Source organism: Periophthalmus magnuspinnatus, chromosome 9 (assembly GCF_009829125.3).
Source record: "Periophthalmus magnuspinnatus isolate fPerMag1 chromosome 9, fPerMag1.2.pri, whole genome shotgun sequence".
NCBI classification, from domain to species: Eukaryota; Metazoa; Chordata; class Actinopteri; order Gobiiformes; family Gobiidae; genus Periophthalmus; species Periophthalmus magnuspinnatus.
In genome coordinates, this window is record NC_047134.1 from 13,223,886 (window position 1) to 13,246,011 (window position 22,126).

The 22,126-nt window shown below is 43.5% G+C and overlaps 1 protein-coding gene across 1 annotated transcript in view; it reads left to right on the forward strand.

Annotated features, from left to right (window-relative positions):
* The window catches only part of setbp1 (SET binding protein 1), a 28,166-nt gene extending 8,488 nt beyond the window's left edge, over positions 1 to 19,678 (forward strand). The window contains exons 3-7 of the mRNA XM_033973421.2: positions 8,888 to 9,243; positions 10,142 to 11,854; positions 12,032 to 12,239; positions 12,316 to 13,348; positions 15,892 to 19,678. Coding sequence (XP_033829312.1) covers positions 8,888 to 9,243; positions 10,142 to 11,854; positions 12,032 to 12,239; positions 12,316 to 13,348; positions 15,892 to 16,373 — 3,792 coding nt within the window. The 3' untranslated portion in view covers positions 16,374 to 19,678. The remainder of the gene's footprint in view (positions 1 to 8,887; positions 9,244 to 10,141; positions 11,855 to 12,031; positions 12,240 to 12,315; positions 13,349 to 15,891) is intronic.
* The last annotated feature ends 2,448 nt before the right edge of the window (positions 19,679 to 22,126 follow it).

Below are 22,126 nucleotides of genomic sequence, written 5' to 3' on the forward strand. Positions count from 1 at the left end.
AGACACACACAGGGAGGATATGATGGGCTCCTCTCTCTGTCTCCAGCTGACACCACGCACATGCTGGACGTCCTCTCACACACCCTCTTTGTCTGCGCTGGCTGTGTGCATTTACAAGATGAATACATGCTTCCAATGTATTGAGTCCTGGGTCAACCACTGCATCAGTCCCCAGACATGCATGCCCACACATATACTCTTGCATAGACTGGTCCACTGGCTGCTCATTGGGGAGCGCATACCAGCTAAGGCTACAATACTGTTTCTGCCCCTGTATCTTCCACACGGACAAATACACACACAAATCATGTCAAGCCGTGATTGCAGTTAGAGAGTGTTTTTCTGGTTATCTGTCCAGCTCTCTGGACGTGCCAAATGTGCCTCTTAATCCATTTTGCTATCTGTGGCAAAAGATAAGCTCGAGCTTTTCCAGGAGTCTGGGCTATGGCCTGCGTGTTGTTGTTAATGTGTGTTTGTGTATTAGTGGGTGATGCTATATGCACACTTATCTTGTCCTGACAGCCCCAGCGCTCAGTGGTCCCCCTGGCTGTGTGTGTGTCCCTGCGTGGTATTCTCCCAGCAGCATCCACAAATGATTATGTGTTTGTCAAGTGCATTCACAAGAAAATTAATGCTGCCACAGTCACAACGCCAAGTGTGTGTGCATGTGTGTGTGCATGTGTGTGAGATGGTTAGCCTTTTGATGTGAGCTGTTTTATCCCTGGCTGAGATGGCCGTTGGTGACCTGAGGGACTTGATGAGCTCATAAAATAGACGAATGTGTATGTGCAGGCGTCTCAAGGAGAGCAATCCTCCACTGATTTATGCATTTGCATGACTTTAAGGGTCACCTCTAATATGGCCTGATCAGACTGTCACTCTAGGTCTTTAGTCTGTGTCATTTTGGTAGAAAATAACAAGGTTTGATTTGGATGTGGCCTCAGCATGCTGCCTGGAGGAGTGGGAATGCTGAGGGGCGTATCCTTGTGCGGGTGGGGGATGGGACATGTGTGTATGTGTTTGTGTGTCTGTGTGTGGGGAGGGGGGAGGGAGGGGTGAGTGATTTAGCACCGCTCAAACACCAGCTGTCCATCTGTGTCTGACCCCATACACACTGCGTACACTTTTCAAATGGACCACTCCGAGCATAACCTCTGATCTCTGCCGTAGACCCAGGGAAGGCCAGGTCTAATATTCTTAACTCCAAGACACTTACACTGTTCTCATCAGCTCCTGTGTGGCTGCTGCAGTGTATCACTCTGAATGAGTCTGCAAGGTCATTCTCAGTGATCATGCACATTAACAATTATAAAAATGAGGACAATTGCCAGTAGAGGAACTCTGACCCCCGTGGACACTGAAAACTTACCGTGATAGCCTGGAGTCCTGCCCAGCTGTATAAGCCCCAGTGTGTCCTTCTCTCTGTGTGCATTGTTTGTTTGTGTGAGCGGGTCAGGGTTGAACCAACTGCAGTCTGGCCTTTGCTTTCTTCCCTCAGGGCTGGATTAGAGGTGTACGTGTGTGCGCTGCTGACCATTTGTTTAGAAGTGTAGCTAATTTCTCAATCAGACACACACATAGCATCTTCTCAGTCTGTCCCAAAGGTCAAGCCCTATTCATTGACTATTGTGTCCAGTCCCAGTAGGTCGCCGGTCTTCCTCAGGCAGATGTGGACAAGCCATAATAGGCCGTCTAGCCAAAGGTACATTTTAATGAAGACCTGAGGCAGTTACTTGGGCTTAAAGAAATGCCATAGGCACAGTCTAGAAACCCCCAATTAATGCCAGGAAATCTATTAAATTATTATTTAGACTTCTCTCTGTGCATTTGCAAGTAAATGGTGCAAGTTACTGCTTACATGTGAAATCAGTAACAACAGAATGCCTTCATGCAATGCATATTCAGTATCATTTATGATAAATACTTTACTGATGATGTTATTGAAAAATGGTAATGAAGCTAATAACTTGCTCTGGGCATTTTCCAAAATACATCATGTGAATGCAAATGACTTGAATTGAATAATGTATATGTGTATAGCTCCTGATGATGTTGACAGGGTAATGAACTGTGACTCATTGAATGGCAGTATCTAAAGAGGGCCAGTGCTCAGCCCAGTCTGTTTGAATGGATGCCCATGACTCATGATGAGTTCTGCTCTGTGGCTCTGGCCTGTGGTCAGTCCATGAGTCCCTGTGTCTGAGGGAGAGTATTCTGTGGTTTATGATAAGCTACAGTGGGGCAAAAAGATGATGTTCGGGGCAAAGTGTTGTGTAAAACTAATGATGGGAGCCCAGTAGAAGCAGTTGCAGAGTATTGACTTTCACTGTGTCTCACTTGAAGGCTAAGTGTGTTTGTCAGTGAAATCTGATGGCCCCATCAGCTGTCTGGACGCCTCTGCCCTGTGGGGTTTGCAAATGCATGTGCTGGTAACTCTGCAGGAAAAATGAGAGGACAGAGCAGCGGTTAACCAGTCCTATAATTGAATTCAAACCATGTCATCAGTTAAAACTGAAACCTATTTAGTCAGGGGGAGATTACATCTACAATGTCTTTACATACAAAACTATGAGGTATAAATATTCATATGCATATATATACTTGCATTACTATTGTGGCTTTATATGGTCATCACCGATAATAATTGATAATAGATCTATTTTTAATGAGAAATATGAGTAATCAGTATAAGACTTTTATGTAGCTCAAGAAATTATGTACAATTGCAAGATAATAACTAGAATACAAGGTTAGAAAAGAAGATATAGAAATAGGCTTTACAACTTCAGACTTTCTTTCTTTGCAACTTTAAAGGAATTATGTCTTTTTCAAATATGTGTGAATGCTGTTTTTGTCATGATGCGGGAAAATATTCTCAAGTATAATAATTTTAAAGTGTCAAATCTAATATATGCTTTAGTTGCAGCTGAGGGCCTTGTTAAGCGTTTCTTTTGTGCATGGCTGTGTAGTCAAACTGGTCATATCAATACCCACATGAATAAATGATACAAATGCGTGTCTGTCCTTCTGTCTGTGTGTCTGTCCCACGGGGCATCTTAGACTAAACAAACAGCTGTGGTTATGGAGCATGGAAGAGCCACTAGGGGTCTTCTGTTTAGTGGTCCATTTCAGCAAGCGCACCCGTCCCATCTCCCCCTGTGCCCCTTATCTTTTACCTGCCCTGTGTGAGTGTGGGACTGTTCTGCTGCTCTGCCTGTGCTTGGCCTCTCTGTTTGGAGCAACACTCGGGAGGCTTACACTCAGGCTGAGAGGAATGCCACTCCATGTGACCTCTCACCTACAACTACGAGGGGTACCACTCTAGATGAGGGAGCGTGGGGGGGGGGGGGTCTAGTCATGTGTCTGGGCCTGGGAGAAGCAAGGCAAAAGAAAAATAACATTTGAACTGAAATATAGGAATGAGATATAGCTATTAAAATACAGTATATTGCAGTGGTTTGTAAATGACATAACAAAAACAAAATTCAAGTAAAACAATATAAAGTGAAAGTGATTACTTTTTTCTGGACTGTAATGTCTCAGAAAAAAAACTAAAAATATGTATAAATAATGGTTTTCGAACACAGGTACTGTATTGCTATGCCCTACTTGAATAATATTTTTTTTGTGTGATGTGTGAATGCCTGTCAAATGGGATGGGATCCGACACATTGGTATTAAGCGGCTCCTGAGTCCATGGTTGCGCGCGAGTGGAGTGCAGCCTATTACAAAGACTCATTGTTAGTTGGAGGGGGCCTGAGGGGAGGTGGCTAGTCTGATTGGTTAAGAGTATTGTGTCTCACTTTGCCCATTCTTCCTGTCACTGAAGATGTCATTACAACGGCTCTGCTGCTCTCAGTCCATGTTGAAAGAAAGTAGGGATCATCTGAGGACTCAGAGAAGAAAAATATGTTGACTTAAGTGATTCCAGTTCAAGTAAACAGACAAAACGGCCTCTATAGCAAAAACCTAAGTCAAGAGGAATGGAAACCTGACCTCCAATCAATATAATATATTATTAAATATTTTACTCTCATTACTATTTATGAGCTGCTCCCTTTGGCTTTGATTTGTCTCCGATTACTGCTCTTTGCGTGCATGGCAACGTCTGTGAGCCTAAAGCTTGGAATAACCTGAACAATGATTGGGTGAAAGGTGACAGACACAGCAAAAACATACAGATTCTCTACATTTGTATTGATCAATATCTGCCGTTTAGACTTCACCTTACTCATAATGTGTTTAGACATTTGGACAACAGCAATAAAGACAGGAGCAGAAGTTCATACCACTCTGCCTCTGTTCACTAGATTTAGATAAATACATAACATATCGAATGATAATGATCATATCAAATCAAATCTTACTTCCCCTGCTTTGAACACTAGTATGTGGAAATATAACATTTAAATAGGACTATACTGGATACTGCATACAACAGGTTACCTAAATGGTCAGGACCAGTAGTAGGACGTCCTCTCAGATGCTTCACTTTGATGGAGTTCTTAATCATTAATCAGAGAAGAGGGGGCTCTGCTCGTACACACCACTGTTTCCCCGAGAGGAAGTGTTTAATCTTAGTGCAACTTCTGTCTTGAATTACCCATCATTCCACGCAGGAAGCTATCCCTAAGGATTAAAAGCAGCTCATTGGCTTTTAATTGTTTCCTCTTGCACACAATAGCTTTGATTGGGTCATATAGTGTGCAAGGCACTATATGCTCTACATTTCAGTCATTTATGAATTGGGTTGTATTGTTTGTTTTGTATATAATGAAATATAATTTTGCATGCCCACTCCAAAATGCAAGAGCATGTTTACAGCTATTATACAGGATTGTGGTGCCTGTATGGATTTAGCTCACGGACTGAGAAGCGTAACACTTTATGGAAGCTGACCTGCCACCATAAAAGAAACAATTGCCCCATAATCGCTGTAATAATCACTCGGTACAAACTTTTCTAACACTGCCTCGGACGCCTGCTCTCACTATTAAACCTAATAATGGGGATTAGATGTACACTTTGTGTAGCATGTAAATGCAGCTATAATTACTATGCAATTGAAAAGCCTTGCATTGCGCTGTAATAACATGCTTGAGTTCAGCCAATCACAGTCTTTTGTTCAGATTGAGTCATCCTGGGCTGAGCGTGTCTAAAGACAGTGTGACAAGAAGACTCTTGGGTGCTGCTATCTTTAGGAGCTCTCATGTGAAGGATTACTGCTGTGGATATAAAGCACAGACTATGTGCTACTGAACAGCTCTGGCATAAAGCTGAGTTTCTGTAAAAAACATTTGGAGTTTGGAGGGAGACTAGTTTTCAAACTTTACTGAACAGTTTTAATGAACATGCATACCACTGTGTCAAGGTGCTGGAAGTAGTAAAAATGTTGGGCTTGATCTGGCCAAAGTGTCCCACCTTGAACCCCCCTTATTTCCTAGCCCGTCTCCTCCCTCTTTTCTCCCCTGCTGTGGGTCTCCACAGGCACATGAATGGAAGTCTTTATTCCCGGGAGAACTGGTGGGAAGAACGAGAGAAACACGGAGTAGAGATGGGAGGGGGACTGGAAGGGAGGGGGGCTCAGAGTGGTCACAAGAGCAACACAGCACCACTTTTTTCACCATTGCATTTCCCTCCTTTTTTCCCAAAAGGCCCCCACCCCGCTCCTCTCCTGCCCGAGTGCTGTGGACACAAAGCCATGTTAGTATTCATAGTGTTTGTTTGCAGAGGAGCTGTGTGTGAGTAGGACTGTCAGATCACAGGCAAGATGAGGCTGTGAATGGGAGCGTGGGGTGCACAGCTCAGAGGAGGTGTAGTTCCCACAGGGGGAGAATGGTCAGATCCAAAAGAAAAAATAAAAGTAGGGACAGAGTTTGGTGAGGTGGTGGGGGCATGCTGCACCAGGCCACGGGGCACAACGACAAGGAGCGAAGATGAGAGAAAGAGAGGAGCAAATCAGCCTTAAAACGGGTCTAGGCAATGCTCTCTTGTTTTTCTGCTGGTACCCCCCACCCCCTCTCTCCCTTACCCTGCCCTCCCCTTACCCTGCCTCTTTTTCTCTTGTCACACCTCTCTCTCTCTCCCTTACCCTGCCTCTGTCTCTTTCCCTTACCCTTTCCCTTACTCTCTTTTCTCTCTGTCTCCCTTCCCCTAACCCTCTCTCTCCTTTACCGTCTCTCTCTCTCTCTCTCTCTCTCATACTCTGCCTCTCTCTCCCTTACCCTACCACTCTTTCTCTCCCTTACCATCTCTCTCTCTCCCTTCCCCTGCCTCTCTCTCTCTGCCTTGCTCTCTTTGTGTGTGCGTCTGGACAGCTGCCCAGTTCCATACACAGGGAAAAATGAAACACTCTAACCACCGGGCGTGCTGCCAAATAAAAGGCTGCGAAAAACTATTTGAAGGGCAGTGTGTATGTGTGTGAGTGCGTTCTGGTGTATACGTGGGTATATGTGCTGGCTTGTGAAATCTGGGTGTGCCTGTTTAGGGTGTTCTTTTCCAGTATAATAGTGCAGCTAGGTCGTACGAAAGGTTCAATGGAAAAATGCAGTAGAGGAAAGGCTAGGAGGGCTGTTACTGTCCAGAGCAGGGAGCTAGTGTTAACTGTAATAAACAATGTGAGAGAGTGTCTTTGAGCTGTGCGGTTGCGGCACTTAGTCACATATTACCCATGAACCTGTCCTCTGACTTATCAGGTGGTTACATCACCAGTGGAAAGGAACGCACACAGTCCTAAACATGCTATTGTTGAGAGCTCCTCTGTGCAAATGCTTGAGACCGGTCGATGTTGTTAGCTAGCCAGTACAGATTCAAAGCAAGATATCCCCAGAAAGGTTGTTGACCTAGCTGTGAAGTGCAACCTTTGACCTCTGATCACAGTCAAGAAATCTGGTTTGAGCCTCAGGGGAGAGTGTCTTGTTATTTTAGATCAGATCAAATGGTTTTAGGCTTTTACAAATATTAGTCTGGAGTCGAGGTTGTACAAATAGGGGAACAGTGTATTAAAGGTGACGAAGTCTAGGTTGTAAGCCTCTTGGTTGTTAAGGGTCAGACTCCCTATAATAGTACATAAATTCCTGACCGCTGCCCCCTGCTGCAAGCCAGAAGTACCACATAGAGAGGCTGTCTGCCAGATGTTATTCTTGCACAAAGCAATAATAATGACCTTTCTTCTAGTTTGTGATTTGATCAGGCTGATTTAAAAAAGTGAGTGTGTTCGTCTTTTATGCTGTAATGTATTTAGTGGATGGCAAAGAGAGAGAAAAGAAATGGAGGTATGGTAGAGGACCAAGAACAAAAAGCTGAAGTAGTGCCAGCTGGAGAGAGGGGGGCAAGCTGCTGAATTTTATTTTTTTCCTAGACTTGTGTTTGCTTCCTGTCTCAAACTGCAAAGGTGTCTGTAGCTCCACTTGTGCTGTTGGCTCAGTGTTTATTTGTCGGTTCGTGGGAGGATACATTTTGGTTGTGATGTTGTGAGTGGAGAGTGCCAGACAGCCTCCATGTTATTCTTCCATGTGTTTTAACCTGGAACAGCAGGTATTCTAGGGCAGGTTAAATGAGAAGGCATGTGTGCATCGGGTGTCGGTCATTCTATCTCTCTGAGGACTCCTCGTGTGTCCTCTCATGTGTCCCTGACCAGACACATTCACACTTACACACAGACTGTGAAGATGGCATGTGAGTTTGTGGGCGAGTGTCTCTGTGTGTTTGCTAATTAATAATTTAGGATGGTTTGTTGAATAGATAGTAGTCTCCATTTAATTGCATTTCCATAAATGTTTCCATTATCAGATTTAATTGGAAAATAAACTATACAGAATGTTGTAAAAACACACATGGTTGCTCTGTAAATACATGCAAAGCAAATACATGTGAAGTTCTAATTTGAGCATTGAAATGTTCAGATTATTACACAACAAAAGGACATTTTAGTTTGTGGAGCTATTTAACTACCACAAAAGCTTTACTAGATTTGTATTGTGTGTTGGTCAGCATGAAGCCAGTGCTAATCATGTGTCAAAATGTTGCAGATCTGGGGGTGAAACCACTCGCTTTTCCCTTTAACACATGTAACTGTAAATCTCAGAGGCATTTTAATCTTTTGCATGTGAAATTATCATTTGGCAGAGCTGTTGAGATGTGTACATTGTGTTGTGTTGCATGCCTGTGCGTACATGCTGAGAGGCAGGCCTGTGGTTAGGTTACATATCCCTGCAGCGCAGCAGAACAGTGTCTTGTTGCGTCACACTGAGTCTGTTAATAACAGGCTAAACCACAAAGGCCATCCGCCGCTCTATTTCTCATCTTCTGTGAGGCATTGATCATGGAGCCATGGTACAATAAGCCCCGCACTGTCATCTGGATACAAGCACACTGTTATATCTTCAGTTAAGACCAGCTTTAAGATACATTTTGTACAGTTACTTAGAATATATTTTAATTACATTTATTAAAGTTTTTCTGTATCAGCAGTTTATTGTGCTGCAAATGACTGGACTGCCATAAGAGCTTATGCTGTGCTCAATATCCCATCTCCACCCCACCCCCACCTTTCTCAGCATGTTACATCCTTGCCACAGGAATTTAATTGCTCTGTAAACAAGCCCATTGTTTTGTTGCACACTGTGTGCTCATTGAAGTTGGATGTATTAAAAGCTTCAGCCTTGCCATGAAAAGAATAGAACACCAGATTAGTGAGTGGCAAAACAATGATAAAATGTTCTCACAAAAATGAAACAATTGCTCAAATGAAAGCTATGCTATTGAGTAATGCAGAGTCTTTTGAAGAATGGAAATGGAGTAGGTGCTCTGGATGATAACATTAAATTTGTTATAAGAGATTGACTGGAATATTATGCACTGACTATCTCTACTTGTGTGTCCACAGACATACGAGCGGCAGTTCAGAATGCCTGAGCAGAGAGAGGGAGGTCTGCTGCAACTTTTGGGAGATCCTACCCCACCCAAACACCAACCCCGGCCCGCCCCCATTTCTGCTCACTCGCAGCAGACACAGCAGTTCAACAGACATGGCCATCACCTCACCCAGGACTGGCTCACATCTACTGTCCCATCCACTTCACCAGACAATCCCAACCACCCTGAGACCACCAGGAGCTCTCTTCTGGAGCAGACACAAGCTTTCTCAGCCCACAGCCCCTCACCACAGAGGTCTCTCACTCCTGATCTACAACTGCCTGTAGTTACAGACGCCAGCATTCTCAACCTGACATCCCTCAGCAGGTAATCTTTTATTGGAAAATGCATTATGGTTGCAAATTGAGTTCTCATGACACTAATGTTTTAATCTCAATTTTGATTTAAATTTAAATCAAATATCTTTATACAATAGAATTTTATTTTTATTTTCAAAATAATCACAGTTGTTTTAACTACATGGTCTTTAAACAGCTTCTAAAAATATTCAGGAAAATTGCAACTTATCAATACCTGCTCAAATTAGTATCTAGTATCTAGTTTTTGTGGCTGGACTGCCCAAAACCATCCTTTGGGCAGTCCACGTTCTCTGTCCAGGGTGCTAAACTCTGGAACTCCTTAAGCCCTGAGCTGGAACTGGACCTAGGCTGGTGTGGTTTTAAACATGACCTTAAACAGGTTTTAACGACTAGTCAGACATATAATCACTAATAAACAATCAATGAGCACCTACATTTGCCTTTATAAATATGTCTAATTATAACGTGAACCCTGTGTGTTTTTTGTTTATTGTAAAATTCCTTCAAGGGACGGACATTGCAAATTAGCCTTGGCTATAAATGTTGTAGTATGTTACGCATCTAATGTACATACTTGTCCAATCATTATATCAAATAAATAAGTTAATAAAAAATACGAAAATAAAATTACTTTCCAATAATAAATCTCAGTGCTACATATGTATGACGTGTACACTAAAATACCCTACCCATATATCAAAAATCATTACTAACATTACTAACACAAACATCACTGATCTAACAAACACATAATCATGACCCCTGTTCATGCATGGTATAATTAAGGCAGCAAGTAAAAATTACCTTGATATATTATAGGTGTTCTGAGTTCCATGTTTGGTGCATGTATTTTCTACACTATTCCATTGTAAACTGCATAAATCTTTTCTATTTTTGATCTCTAGGGGAAGAGGCTTGCAAGAGGTCAGTGAGCAGCTTTTTGGGAACATCAAGAAGAAGTATGGCAGAAAGGAGTCCCAGAAGGTGCTGGCTAATCCTCAGAGTGGAGAAGTCTCTTGGGAGAAGCAGCCAGAAAAAGACAGCCCTGCTCATTCGGAGGAGAGGTCGAAATACCGGCATGAAGAAACAAGTGAACAGTATCCAGAGGAGAGAGAGGAGGGGAATCGCATGACAGAAGAAAGCAAAGGAAGAAAGAGACGGTGGAAGCCTTCTTTTGATGAATCTTTTCCCACAGAGTCATCACATCAACTGCATGATAGTGACTCTACTGAGAAACATCAAAACGGGCCACCTGAACCAAAAGTGGCACACAAGCACGACCCCCAAAAGAATGATATGCACTTCACAAGTCACAGGGATGGAAGTGGTGATAGATCTGAGAAAGACAGATCAGATAAAAGTGATAAAAGAGAGAAGGGAGAGAGGAGAGATATTCATGACCCAGACCTAAACAAAATTAAGAAAAACCCAGTTGGACGTCCTAAGACTAGCACTGACTCTCTTAAGCATAGAGAACCCACTCACATTAATATGAGCAAACCCAGTCCGTCTACAACTCCGGGACTCCCAAGTCCACACCCTATCTCTAGCCCAAGAGCCAGCATGAGTCCCATTCCAAGCCCCAAACCTCGATCCAACAGCAGTCCAAGCCCTAGCCACAGCATCAGCTCCACAGGCAGCTCCAAACTAACCAAAGGCAAGGACAGGTGGTCTTATCTGAAGGCTATGAAACACACCAGTCTCTTATCACCCCAACGAGACAACAAGTCCAGCCCTTCACCCTTTGTGGACCCCCCATCTCCTTTCCCCATCACCCCATCCAGTCCTCTATACACCAACACCGACAGCCTGACTGTCCACACTCCAATCAAGAGGAAGAGAGGGCGTCCTAAGAAGCAGCCACTTTTGACCGTGGAGACTATTCATGAGGGGACCTCCACCTCACCTCCGAGCCCGCTCTCCCAGGCATCCTCTGCAGCTCTGAACCGCAAAAGGAAGACTCACACATTAAATTCATTAGTCCATGTGGCTAGCTCTAAACGTGGCAGAGGGCATCGTCCTGTTAGTAGAGTCAAGCTTGGGAAAATGCAAAGTATCCTGAATGAGATTCTGACTGGTTCTAGTCAGGGTGGTCCTCTTAGTTTGAAATCTGCATCAGCTCCTGTCACTACAGCGATGACAGCAGTGGCATCAACAATAGAGGCACGGCTTGGAAAGCAGATCAACGTTAGCAAGAGAGGAACAATCTACATTGGCAAAAAAAGAGGGAGAAAGCCACGAGCAGAAACCCAAGATTCAAAATCATCCACCAAGGAACGGAGTTTGTTTTCTGGTCTTCATGAGAGTGCAGTGCCTTCCACCACCTCCTCTCCTTCACTTAGGGCTGATGCCTCCATGCCCAGTCTACAGCCTATTTCTGCATTACCTTCCAAGCCACTGGGACGGGGTTTCCTCTCTGCGGGGTGGAAGTTGTCTCCCCCTCGTCTTCTAGCTAATTCACCGTCACATCTTTCTGAAGGGGCATCTGTGAAGGAGGCGACCCTATCCCCCATCAGTGAGTCCCACAGCGAGGAGACTATCCCTAGTGACAGTGGGATTGGTACTGACAACAACAGCACGTCAGACCAAGCAGAGAAGGGACCTGCCTCAAGGCGCAGGTGAGCAGGCGCGCTTAAATTTGACAATAGCTTTCACTATCAGACTCAGACTTTACTTTATTGTCCCCGAGGGGAGATTCTTTACCACATACGCAGACACTAAGACAATAATAAGTTACAATCACACCTCAATTTTAATTTGAATGTAATTTAATGTGTTCTTTACCTTCATCGTAGGTATTCCTTTGATCTGTGCGGATATGAGACTCCTGAGGCAGCAGCTCTTGACGCCTCCAGCAGAGGTCGCAGGACACACTGTGAGCGGCAGGTGACTTCAGTGGATAACTTCCTGTCACAGCAAGAGAAGAAACAGAAACATCATCGAAGAAAGAGGAAGTGTTTACAAACCCGTGATCATCTACACTTTTTGGCTGAATTAGAAGAGGTTAGAAAGGTCCACATAAGCAAAAGTCTTTAGCTCAGTTTGTTGATGGTTACAATAACTATTGTTTGTTTTTCAGGTGGTCCTAAAGCTACAGCAGTTAAGAGTATCTCACCGGCGATACACTTGCTACCCACAGCATCCATATCCCTCCATATTCCGCCTAAACTTCCACCATTTCTACCCCATGACCTATGACTCCTACCCCTGTGAACCCAGCCCCTACATGCGTCGCAGTGTTGATTTGAAGGCAAAAAGGAGACGAGGTCGTCCAGCCAAAGCCAGCGAGCCAATCACATCAAAGCTGCCTTTTGTACAAGGATATGGCTATCCCCTAGCAGGAGGCAATTACTATGCAGCGCCCTATGCCATGCCTTATGCTCCCCCTCTGGGTCTGGGATATTTCCCTCCTGCTCCACCATTTTACCTGCCCCACCCCTCGCTAGGACCAGCACCTTCCTCGCCCTTCATGAGGCCAGCTGTCCCCCCTCCCAAAGCTTACCATTCTGCAGCTCACTCAAATCTCCAGCCGGGCACCAAGCTCCACGGAGCTAGTGGCTCAATGCAGGGGGCTTCAGTGAGAGCAGAGAGCCTGGCCAATAGCAGTGCAGGTGGTCTTCGGCTTCACAAGAGGAAACACAAGCACAAACATAAGCACAAAGATGAGCCGCTGCTGTCTCCACGGGACCACCAGGATCTGGGAGGACTCTTCAGTGGGGCCAAAGCAAATGCACGTCTGAGCATGATGACAGACAGGAGAGACTTCAGTCAGGCCTCATCCAATCCTCTGGAAAAGCAGAAGAACAGTGGACGTGCACCAAGCTTAGGGATGTTCGGGGAGGACCCAAATCAGCAGCCTTCTCATTCTCTCTCTGACAACCAGCTCACGCTGCGTCAAACTGGACAGCCAATCAAAAGCTTCTTGAACAGCTACAGTAGTGAGTCACAGCGGCCAGAGCCAGGTTATGACCTCTTTCTGGGCACACAGGAGGAAGGCAATGGAAGAGGCAAGAAGTCAAGGCTCAGTATGTTTGGAGATCAAGGCCTCATGTCGTTTCATACTGCAGGGCAGCAGCCTGGGCAGAGCAAGTGTACCAGCCCCTCACTCACAGGTAAGAGAAGCTTACAGTATGATACAAAATATTATTATTTATATAGTCAGAACAGTGCATGTTAATGAATATAGGTGGTGGTGGAATAAGTGCTCAACTGAAAATCATCTTCTGCTGATTAGTCATTACACATTTAAGATTTTTTGGTCTGTTATATATTTTTCATTTCTAGTCTCAAGACTGTTAAACTTAATTTGCACTGTTGCGTAAATGTGTCATGTATCTATATTTTGTTGTAAATAACATAATTTTGTGTTCATATTAAGTTACTAATGATTCAATACACACTGTATGTGCTGCCCAGAATGGAAGTAAACCAAACAAAGAGGCAGAGTAGTCAGACAAAAGAGCAGGGTAGCCCTGTCTCTCAGAAGCTGAAACATATTTTGGTACATTCTGTATTAGTCTGTCTTGAGCACATCTGGCTGGGATAGAAAGAACGTAATGCATGGATAGAGATGACTATAATTCACCAATCTCTCCGTCTTCTCCCTCCCTCCGCCACTGCCAATGCCTTTGCCAGAGATATATTATTCACACAGTGTGATTTATTTTCTACAGACACGCCGTAAAAGGCCCTTGCCTGTGTTAAAAGAGCTGGCTAGCAGCCAGGGGTTTAATGACTGGGGCCTAGTCCAGTAGTAGGGGAGGAGAAGCCAGGGGCTCTGAGTACACCCCCACCCCAGGGGAACCGGCACGGATGACTCACGTAGATCCCCCCACTCCCCCAACCATCCCCCTGGTTGAGAAGCCACAGTCTTTTTCTACCGTTCTTCCTTCTCGTCCTTCCTGGTCCCTCTTGTGCTGTTTCTGCACTTCTTGCCCTTGCTCTGCTCCTGTTCCTCCCCCTATCCCACATAAACACATCCCTGGTTAGTCCTTTTCCCTCTCTCCCTGCTCAGTCTACCCTCCCCCTTGTTTCCCCATTACCCTTCTCCTCCTCATCCTCTCTGCCCCTCCTCTTTCAAGACTTACTGCTTCACTTAACAGCTTTAGTCCAATTAAAATATGAGCGCCCGTTCCCAACAAGCACATATATAAGAATATGCATTTACAGAGACAGTTAGGGATATACAGGCATTACCTAAACACATAATAATGTTTACACATCACATCTCCAGCTATGTATAACTTGCATGTTGTTTTTATGCAGTTGTTCTCTACACATTTGGATAGTCTAGTCTAGCTGTGTAGTGACTTCCTATCCCACAGAGAAACAGGTCCTCAGTGCTATATGGCCCCTCTCACTGCTGAAGGTCACCGGTTTTATGTTGCGTGTATGCAGCTCATAAATTTCTGCTACTTTGTGTGTGTGTGAGAGAGAGCGGGATGGGAGCACACTTGTGTGTAGCTCATAAACTACTGCTACTTAGTGCTTTCTGCATTAGACTAATTTCACTGCCTGGCCTGAATTCTTCAGCAACAATAAGGAGTGATGTTCCCTTGAGTTTTAAATGAAGGTGGCGCATCTTTATCTTCTCTGTAACCACAGTGCCCTCTGTTCCAATACTGTTAAATGTGTGATTTAACTGATTCTATATTCCATTTCTTTATCATCTTTATTTTCTGTGTTTGGTAAAGCTTTAAGTTATTGATGATGTATATTTTTATATAGAAAAGCAACACTGGAGGTTTGGTCAGAGAACCCAGCAATTGCAGTAAAAGCTCATAAAAGCGACCCTGCATGTTGTGCACGCCGCTCAGGGACTGGTGTCTGATTGTGCTTTTCCTCCATTTTGGCTGTGCCTCAGTCTCAGCCCTGGGAACAGTGCCCAGACAGAGAGGAGGGAGGAGTCTCCAAACAAGACAGGGATACAAACAAAAAGAATGACAGACACGGACAAGACCAGGAAGCATTCTGAAACTGAGAAAGAAATCGAGTATGGCAGTGCTACTAGTTTAATTGAAATATGAAAGATGTAGACTGGTGTTCAAGTGTTGAGTGGAACTGAGAATTATGGGTAAGAGAGGAACAGCATGTAAGGGGCATAGTGCCCAATCACCAGTGTGAGGGGAACAATATGGCTCCAATTTCTTGAGCTCAGCCCTTTTGAACTGCTGAAGCCTTGGTTTGTGTGTGCAGTTTGTGTCCTTTCACTTGTGTGGATGTGTAAGCAGATAAATGCATCAGTATGCATGTGTTTGTGAGTGGCATTCTGGCAGTCTGGGCTCCAGATGCACAGAGTTGTTATTGTGTAGCAACATTAAATGGTTGAAGGAGACATTTCTGTGGATTTCCTGCTTAGCAGAATGGGATCTCCTCCTCTCCACTCTCCTCACAGCTCTCTCTTATAGACAATTACAGGATAGGATATGCTCTCCTGGCTCAGCTGGGCTTTCAAAAGCTACATGAATATGACGGAATTAGCAGGAAGCTCTTGACGCAAAATAAGAGTTTTTTTCACCAGCTAAAAGGGTGTCTTTTATGAGTTCATCCTGACAAAAATATTACCATAAAATTTGACTTTTTTCTACACAGGCTGCTTGTCTATATCCACTTTACTTGGTAACACCTTGCTTATGATCTGTTTCTTTGTTCACAGGTGCTGCTGGTAAGCGAAGATACAAGCGCCGTGAAGTGGAGCAGATCCAGAATAATGTAAGAAGGATGCATTCACTGAACTTTGAGCATGTGCAAAAGATTCTGCGTGCCAAGCGCCTGCAGCGTCAAGCCAAAACAGGAAACAATGTCATCAAGAGGCGACCAGGACGACCAAGAAAGCAGCCTGTAGAGTGTGTGGTGACCAGCGGGCTGGAGCAAGGCTTGGACTTGTTGTCTGATAGGAGAGCTGATGGGAGGACTCTGGGGATGCCGGTGCTGGAGAGGTGTGACGACCTGCCAGGTAGACAGAGTGTCAGATCCAGTCTGACCCCTGAGGCTCTGGAGTTCTCCAATCACGATTCTATCGCAGCCACAATAGAGACTGTGGTCCATCAGGCCACTTCTGTGCCTCCAGCTAAAGGTGGGAAACGCAGGGGCAGGCCCCATAGCAGGGACGACTTATGGGCTCCCTCCGGTCAGTAATTTGACAAGAGACAAGGACTGTCTGAATCCTCTGAGCACAGGGAGAGAAGTCAGATGCAGTGCCCTTATTCTGGGACTTCTTGGTGCACTTTGATTAAATAGGAAGAAGGGACACGCATCGTGCCATTCCTCTATTTGCTACATTCAAACCAGACATGAGCCTTTTAAGTTTCCTCTGATGTTTATTTAACATGGCACTATATGGTACCCTTTGATACTGATCTAATGCTACAGAAATCTATATGTACTTGGTCCTGATAGGGTAGGATAATAACGTAATTCTTATGTTTGTGACATGGTGATGTGTATGGTCCTTTATGATGCTATATCTGAATGTGGCTTCAGCCATATCTTTACCAGCAGGGGGATGGGGAAGTTGTATTAAACTGTGCATCTCTGCTTATCTTTGCCTTTCTATGAAAGTTTGTCAAAGATTTGGATTACAGCAGTATTAAAGCCACCTTATCCATTGACTTGGCCCCCTTTACACATTTGTTGTTTCTGTTAAAGGCAGAACTTTTTTAAACCTCATCTTTTATCTCCAATAGGTAGCTGGATGTCTTTCGACAAACCTTGTTTGTTTTATTCTTCCATGCTTGGGCCTCTCTGGCAGTGAATTAAAGGCAATATGGTGGAAGAGATTGTTGAGACTGTACATAGAAACTACTTTTGCCTGCCTTGTACAATGGAAAACCAGCTTATAGACATGTACTGGCATAAAATATGTCAAATAGATCTGTTGTACCATAGACAATGAAAGATGTGTATTGTTTTATAACCAAAACCAGACATGGGTGTGACTCAAAACAAGTTTGTTTTCAGACTGAACCACATACTCATTCATACGTTTCATTACTGTGTACTGTATATATCCAGGGGGCATTACAGTATAAAAGTGAATCAGGTGTATTCTTGGACAACCTTAAAATTGGTTTAATGCACTATTGAACATACCCTTGCATCAATCAAATGCAGCACTTACACGCTAGTCCCAGCCTTATGTTTGATCCTCTGTGGTGGTGAACCATTACAGAGAGCATGCATTATTTTAATCAAATTGTATATGCAGGCTACGCAGCCAAAAGCGTCAAAGCAACGCCCTGATCCAAATAGGGGCTCCCTCTCATTGTTTTGAAAATTAAATCCCTGTTTTTCTATTTAACACATCCAGAGTAGTAGGTTTAGAAACCAAAGTAACAGAATTCAGTTTAAGAATGTGTTTTGTTATATTGATTACTGTGTCACTGGCACTAATAAAAAGCATTCCTATGTGAACTCAGAATGTAGCTATCCTGGATGTTCATGTTGACATTATGCTTCGCTCATCTTTACAGTGTTTGTGGCACATAATAGTGCTTGTCTTTTCCTCAAAACAGTATTTCATTATAGAAGCACGCACTCTTGGAAATATTTCAGTTTCAGCAATTCAACTTGTGCCTTATGTTTTTCTTTCATTGATTTTAACCTAAAACAGTGTTAGTGTACCTGACCCAAAATATGAATGTGTCTTAATCTGTCACACAGATCATGCCACTGTCTCCCACTCAGATGTTATTGTAGATCACATACTTGGATATCACACCACTCAGCTTTAGGCCTCCTTCCAGCTGACTCAGTATCATCAGTCATTGGACAGCTAAGTGCTGGGCAGAATAGCAGCAGATGATGTTGCCATGGAGAACACATGCTCATACAATGTTGTTTGCTATGCATCAGGCCATGCCTTGCAATGACCTTATAAGAAAATTCAGTTCTGGGTCCACCCTTCTTCAGAAAAAGTGGTATTTTCATTCATATGGACAGAATTGTGAATAGTAATAATTTGTGCAGAAAGTGACTATCAATACATGAACTATAGTTACTGCAGCTCCATGCAGAACAGCCTTAAGCAGATGTATCTCTAAGTATTGAAGTGTTGTTGTTCTTAGTGTTATTACGTCCATCCAGTATGAATGTTGGCTAAGCTTTGCTAGGCTCAGGCTATTCCCTAACTCACCAGTCATCTCTTCTCTTCTAAAATCACTGTTGTGTTGCAGCATTTATTGGAGGTCATTGGCACAGTCCTTGAAAATTTACATGAAACAAAAATGATACTAAAAAAAATTACTGGGGTAATGGGGTATTTGGGTAATTATGAAACACCAGTAAACAAAACATGCAGCACCTAGATTTGAGGTAGCAGAGGGAGGTTCATAATAAAGTCCTGTGTCTGCTCTGCAGTAGTTAATGGAGACTACGCTCCGTGAGTTTTAGGGACCCTTCACTTCGCAGCTCAGCCCTGTGTACACTGGTCTGTGATAGGAGACTCGAAGAGCTAGGAGTCGATTCTGTCTTGTCTGTCTTTTCTACCAGCCAATGCTCCGGTGCCTTCTAACACTGACAAGTATTGTCCAAACCCAGAGCTTTCACTTTACACAGAGACTACAGATGCATGATGCAGTGAAGAGAGCTACTGTTGAGTTTATCAGTCAGTCTGGACCAGTGGCTCCAGGAGAAACACAGATGTAGGAATAATATGACTAGATTAAGGGCAAGGCAGCAGTATTTCCTCTAGATCATTGAGTCAAATCCTTCTCAACAGTTGTGTATGTGGTCATTCTCACATCACCCAGATCTAAGCTATAATGTTCAAAGCTGGAAATGCAGACAAGTCTTTGATGAAAACCAATAAATGTACTTATTTTGAGCACAAAGACAGCTCTTCTAACTGTGTGGGCATATTTGAGTTTGTATACAACCTACTATATTCAAACTTTTCTAAAGTGGGTTTTCATTATTTGCATGCTCAACCAGATTGTATGCATAAATATTTTAGACAAGGCAAAAGTTGAATTTAAATTACATTTGGAGCAGAACTTGTACATGGTTTGATATGTTTCTTTTTGTAATGAATTTTTTTAATTCATGAAGCATTTTTGTACATTGTATTAATATTAAAAAACTGCAAATATTTGACATATAGAGTAAATACTAGATGCGCATGCATATGCATATATCCTTCAGGTATGTATGTGTAAATGTACACATATATTTTGTATTTGCATTGGCCAGCATACAGATATATGTCTTAAGCACATATGTACATGCAATATATGTATATCCATGTCTGCTGGCATGCTTTTGGACATGTTTATGATCTTGTAGGTTATTTTCTGTATTATAATTTCTCTTTCCTCAGAAAGAAAAGCTCATTATTTTGCTAACCTTATGTTGGCTGGCAGCATTGAGCACTTATAAAGAAGAACTACGTCGAAGTTGTTCATGTCATCCATTGTGTGAAATAATAAATGACTTTATTGACAGCTCATGGTGGCACTTCTCTTATTCTTTGGGGGGGATTGTGTTTTATTGAAAGCTCTAATCTACTTAAAGCTCCACTGTAACATGTCAATAAACTCTAGTGAGTCAGAGCTAATGTGTGGAGATGCAGGATGCTGCATGCATCACTGGTGTTGTGTTGCTGTCAGATGGTCACAGCTAATGAGTCTACAGCCCATGGTGGCAGCATGTAGTTCTTCAGAGCAGGGAAATCCTCACTTGTTCACTATCACTCTGCACACATGTCTGCGCTGCACTGCACTCTCATGTTCATTAGCTAAGCCTACAACTCTAAATCCTGCCCGCACTAGTCCAGCAGTGACAGGTCTTAGAGGGTTGGGCTGCTCGCTGCCTTCTTATTGGATGAGGATAAGTGGGAAGTGCCCCACTATTGGCTGCTGCCAACTAGTAAAATTCTTCTGTTACCATGGTTGCAGGGTGAGCTGCCCAAATGTGTGTATCTTGTGGTACTGATCGTACTGTTGGCACCACTGAGCCTGAGCAGAAAAAAACCTGTGATGAAAGTCAAGGCTGCACCCACAGCACACAGCACTCATCCCTGTAAATGGGCCCACATGGCTGTGCACCTCCTCCAGCAGGAACACAGGACCTGCATCAGTGAAACAGCCCAACCACCGCAGGAGAGAGGCACCACGAGGTCGAGTGAGAGCCCGCTACACTTGACACTTCAAAGCAATGATTTCTTCTCAAGTTGCAGCGTCATCTTGAGTGTAATCTGACAAAGCTCAATGTGAAGATGGAGCTCAATGAATTTCAATGACATATCTGCAAGCCATGTAACATTATATCATAAATGAATAAGCCTAAAATAGAACCACATTGAATAACTTCACTCAGTTATAAATGATGTAGAGACATGGACTGAGCAAGTGAGAAAGATGACACAACAACTTCTTCAGTTAAGTATACCCTGTTATATAGTATAACAATCAGCTTATTATCGAGTTGGCTACTACTGTTCAAAAATAAGTCTTTTTACATACAGCATTATTTATAATATCCAAAGCTGCAGTTATCCATTTCAATATTTTGACCGGGAAACTAGAGCATAATTATTAAAAAGCTGTGAATAAGCTCTATGTGGTTAATTTCACACAATAAATGAGTATTAGTCACTGCCAACAGCACAGAGCCTCCTAAGTGCCATGTAACTGAGTAATTTATCTGTGTTGGTGTTTTCAGAGGATGACTGTTGCTGGTGTTTATTAAGATGGATAGGACAGGGAGCATGTGCACCCCACCCCCCTGCCTTCAGTGCTCTGTCATGGCAGTGCTGGAAAGACACCCTCTGGTGGTGGAACACATCAGAGCGTCTCAGAGCCCTTCAAAAGCCCCGGGCTCCTGTCACACCCACTGCAAACAGAGCATCACTTTACCTGTCTTGTCCAAGTGGCACCTTGAGAATGCATTTTTTTTTCTACTCAGTGAATGATAGAAATCTGACCTGCGATTCAAATGCACAGCTCAATGCGTTATTCATTGATCCACTCCAAAGATCAGTGCAGGAATGAGTGGCACGGGAAGTTCTGTGCGGCTCAAAGATAATGCGGGAGATATGTGGCAGAGAGAGCGAGCTGTGTGGAGCCGCAGTTGCCACGGTGACAGGGTGACTCACGGCAGTTTGAGTCTGTCCCCAGCTTCTCCTGCTCTGTGTCTGTCAGGTTTGTGTGTGTATGTGATGTTAGTTATATAGCCTATACACAGTGCTGTGGAAATAGCCTTAAGCAGAAGGATAAGGTGTTCACTGGAGACATTTCAGCCCTATATCTTTCAGCGTTAAAGATGAAGTGCCCAGACATGTGTTGTTCCCAAAAAGGTAAACTATTTCTTAAAAAAAGTTGTAGGCCTCAATCTCAACAATAATCTGGATCTTAAAATAATCTGCACAGTAATATAAAATGTACACTGAATTCAACATCTCCAAGCAGCATTTGAAATAACCTGAGATCTACACTGTTGTCTAATGAAATAGATGAACTTGTAAAAAAAAAAAGAAAAGATTTTGAGCTCTGTTCAAACTCCTTGTCATGTGATTCCCTTCACAGTCAATGCCATTGTTAGTATCTTGGCTCTGGATCGTATTAATGATGTGAACACTTAGGTAATGTGGCTTTTTGATGAGAGAAGGCCACTTAATCTCTCTATTCAGGCCGCTCTCCCTCGCACACACTCCTCCTCCCTGGTCCTCCTAATAAGCTGTCGTTCTGTCTCCTGTAATTTGGCAGACTGGTCTATTATATGATACAGTCATATTTTATTAATGGACCCCCTGCAGCGAACACACACACCCCTCGGTGAATGAGATTATGTGACGCACAGGGAGCATGCCTCCACGTTAAAAATGATTTCAACTCCTGGGTTGGTTTGGGTCCGTAGTGTTTGTGAGCTGTGCAGAGCAGGGCTGGAAGGCAGCA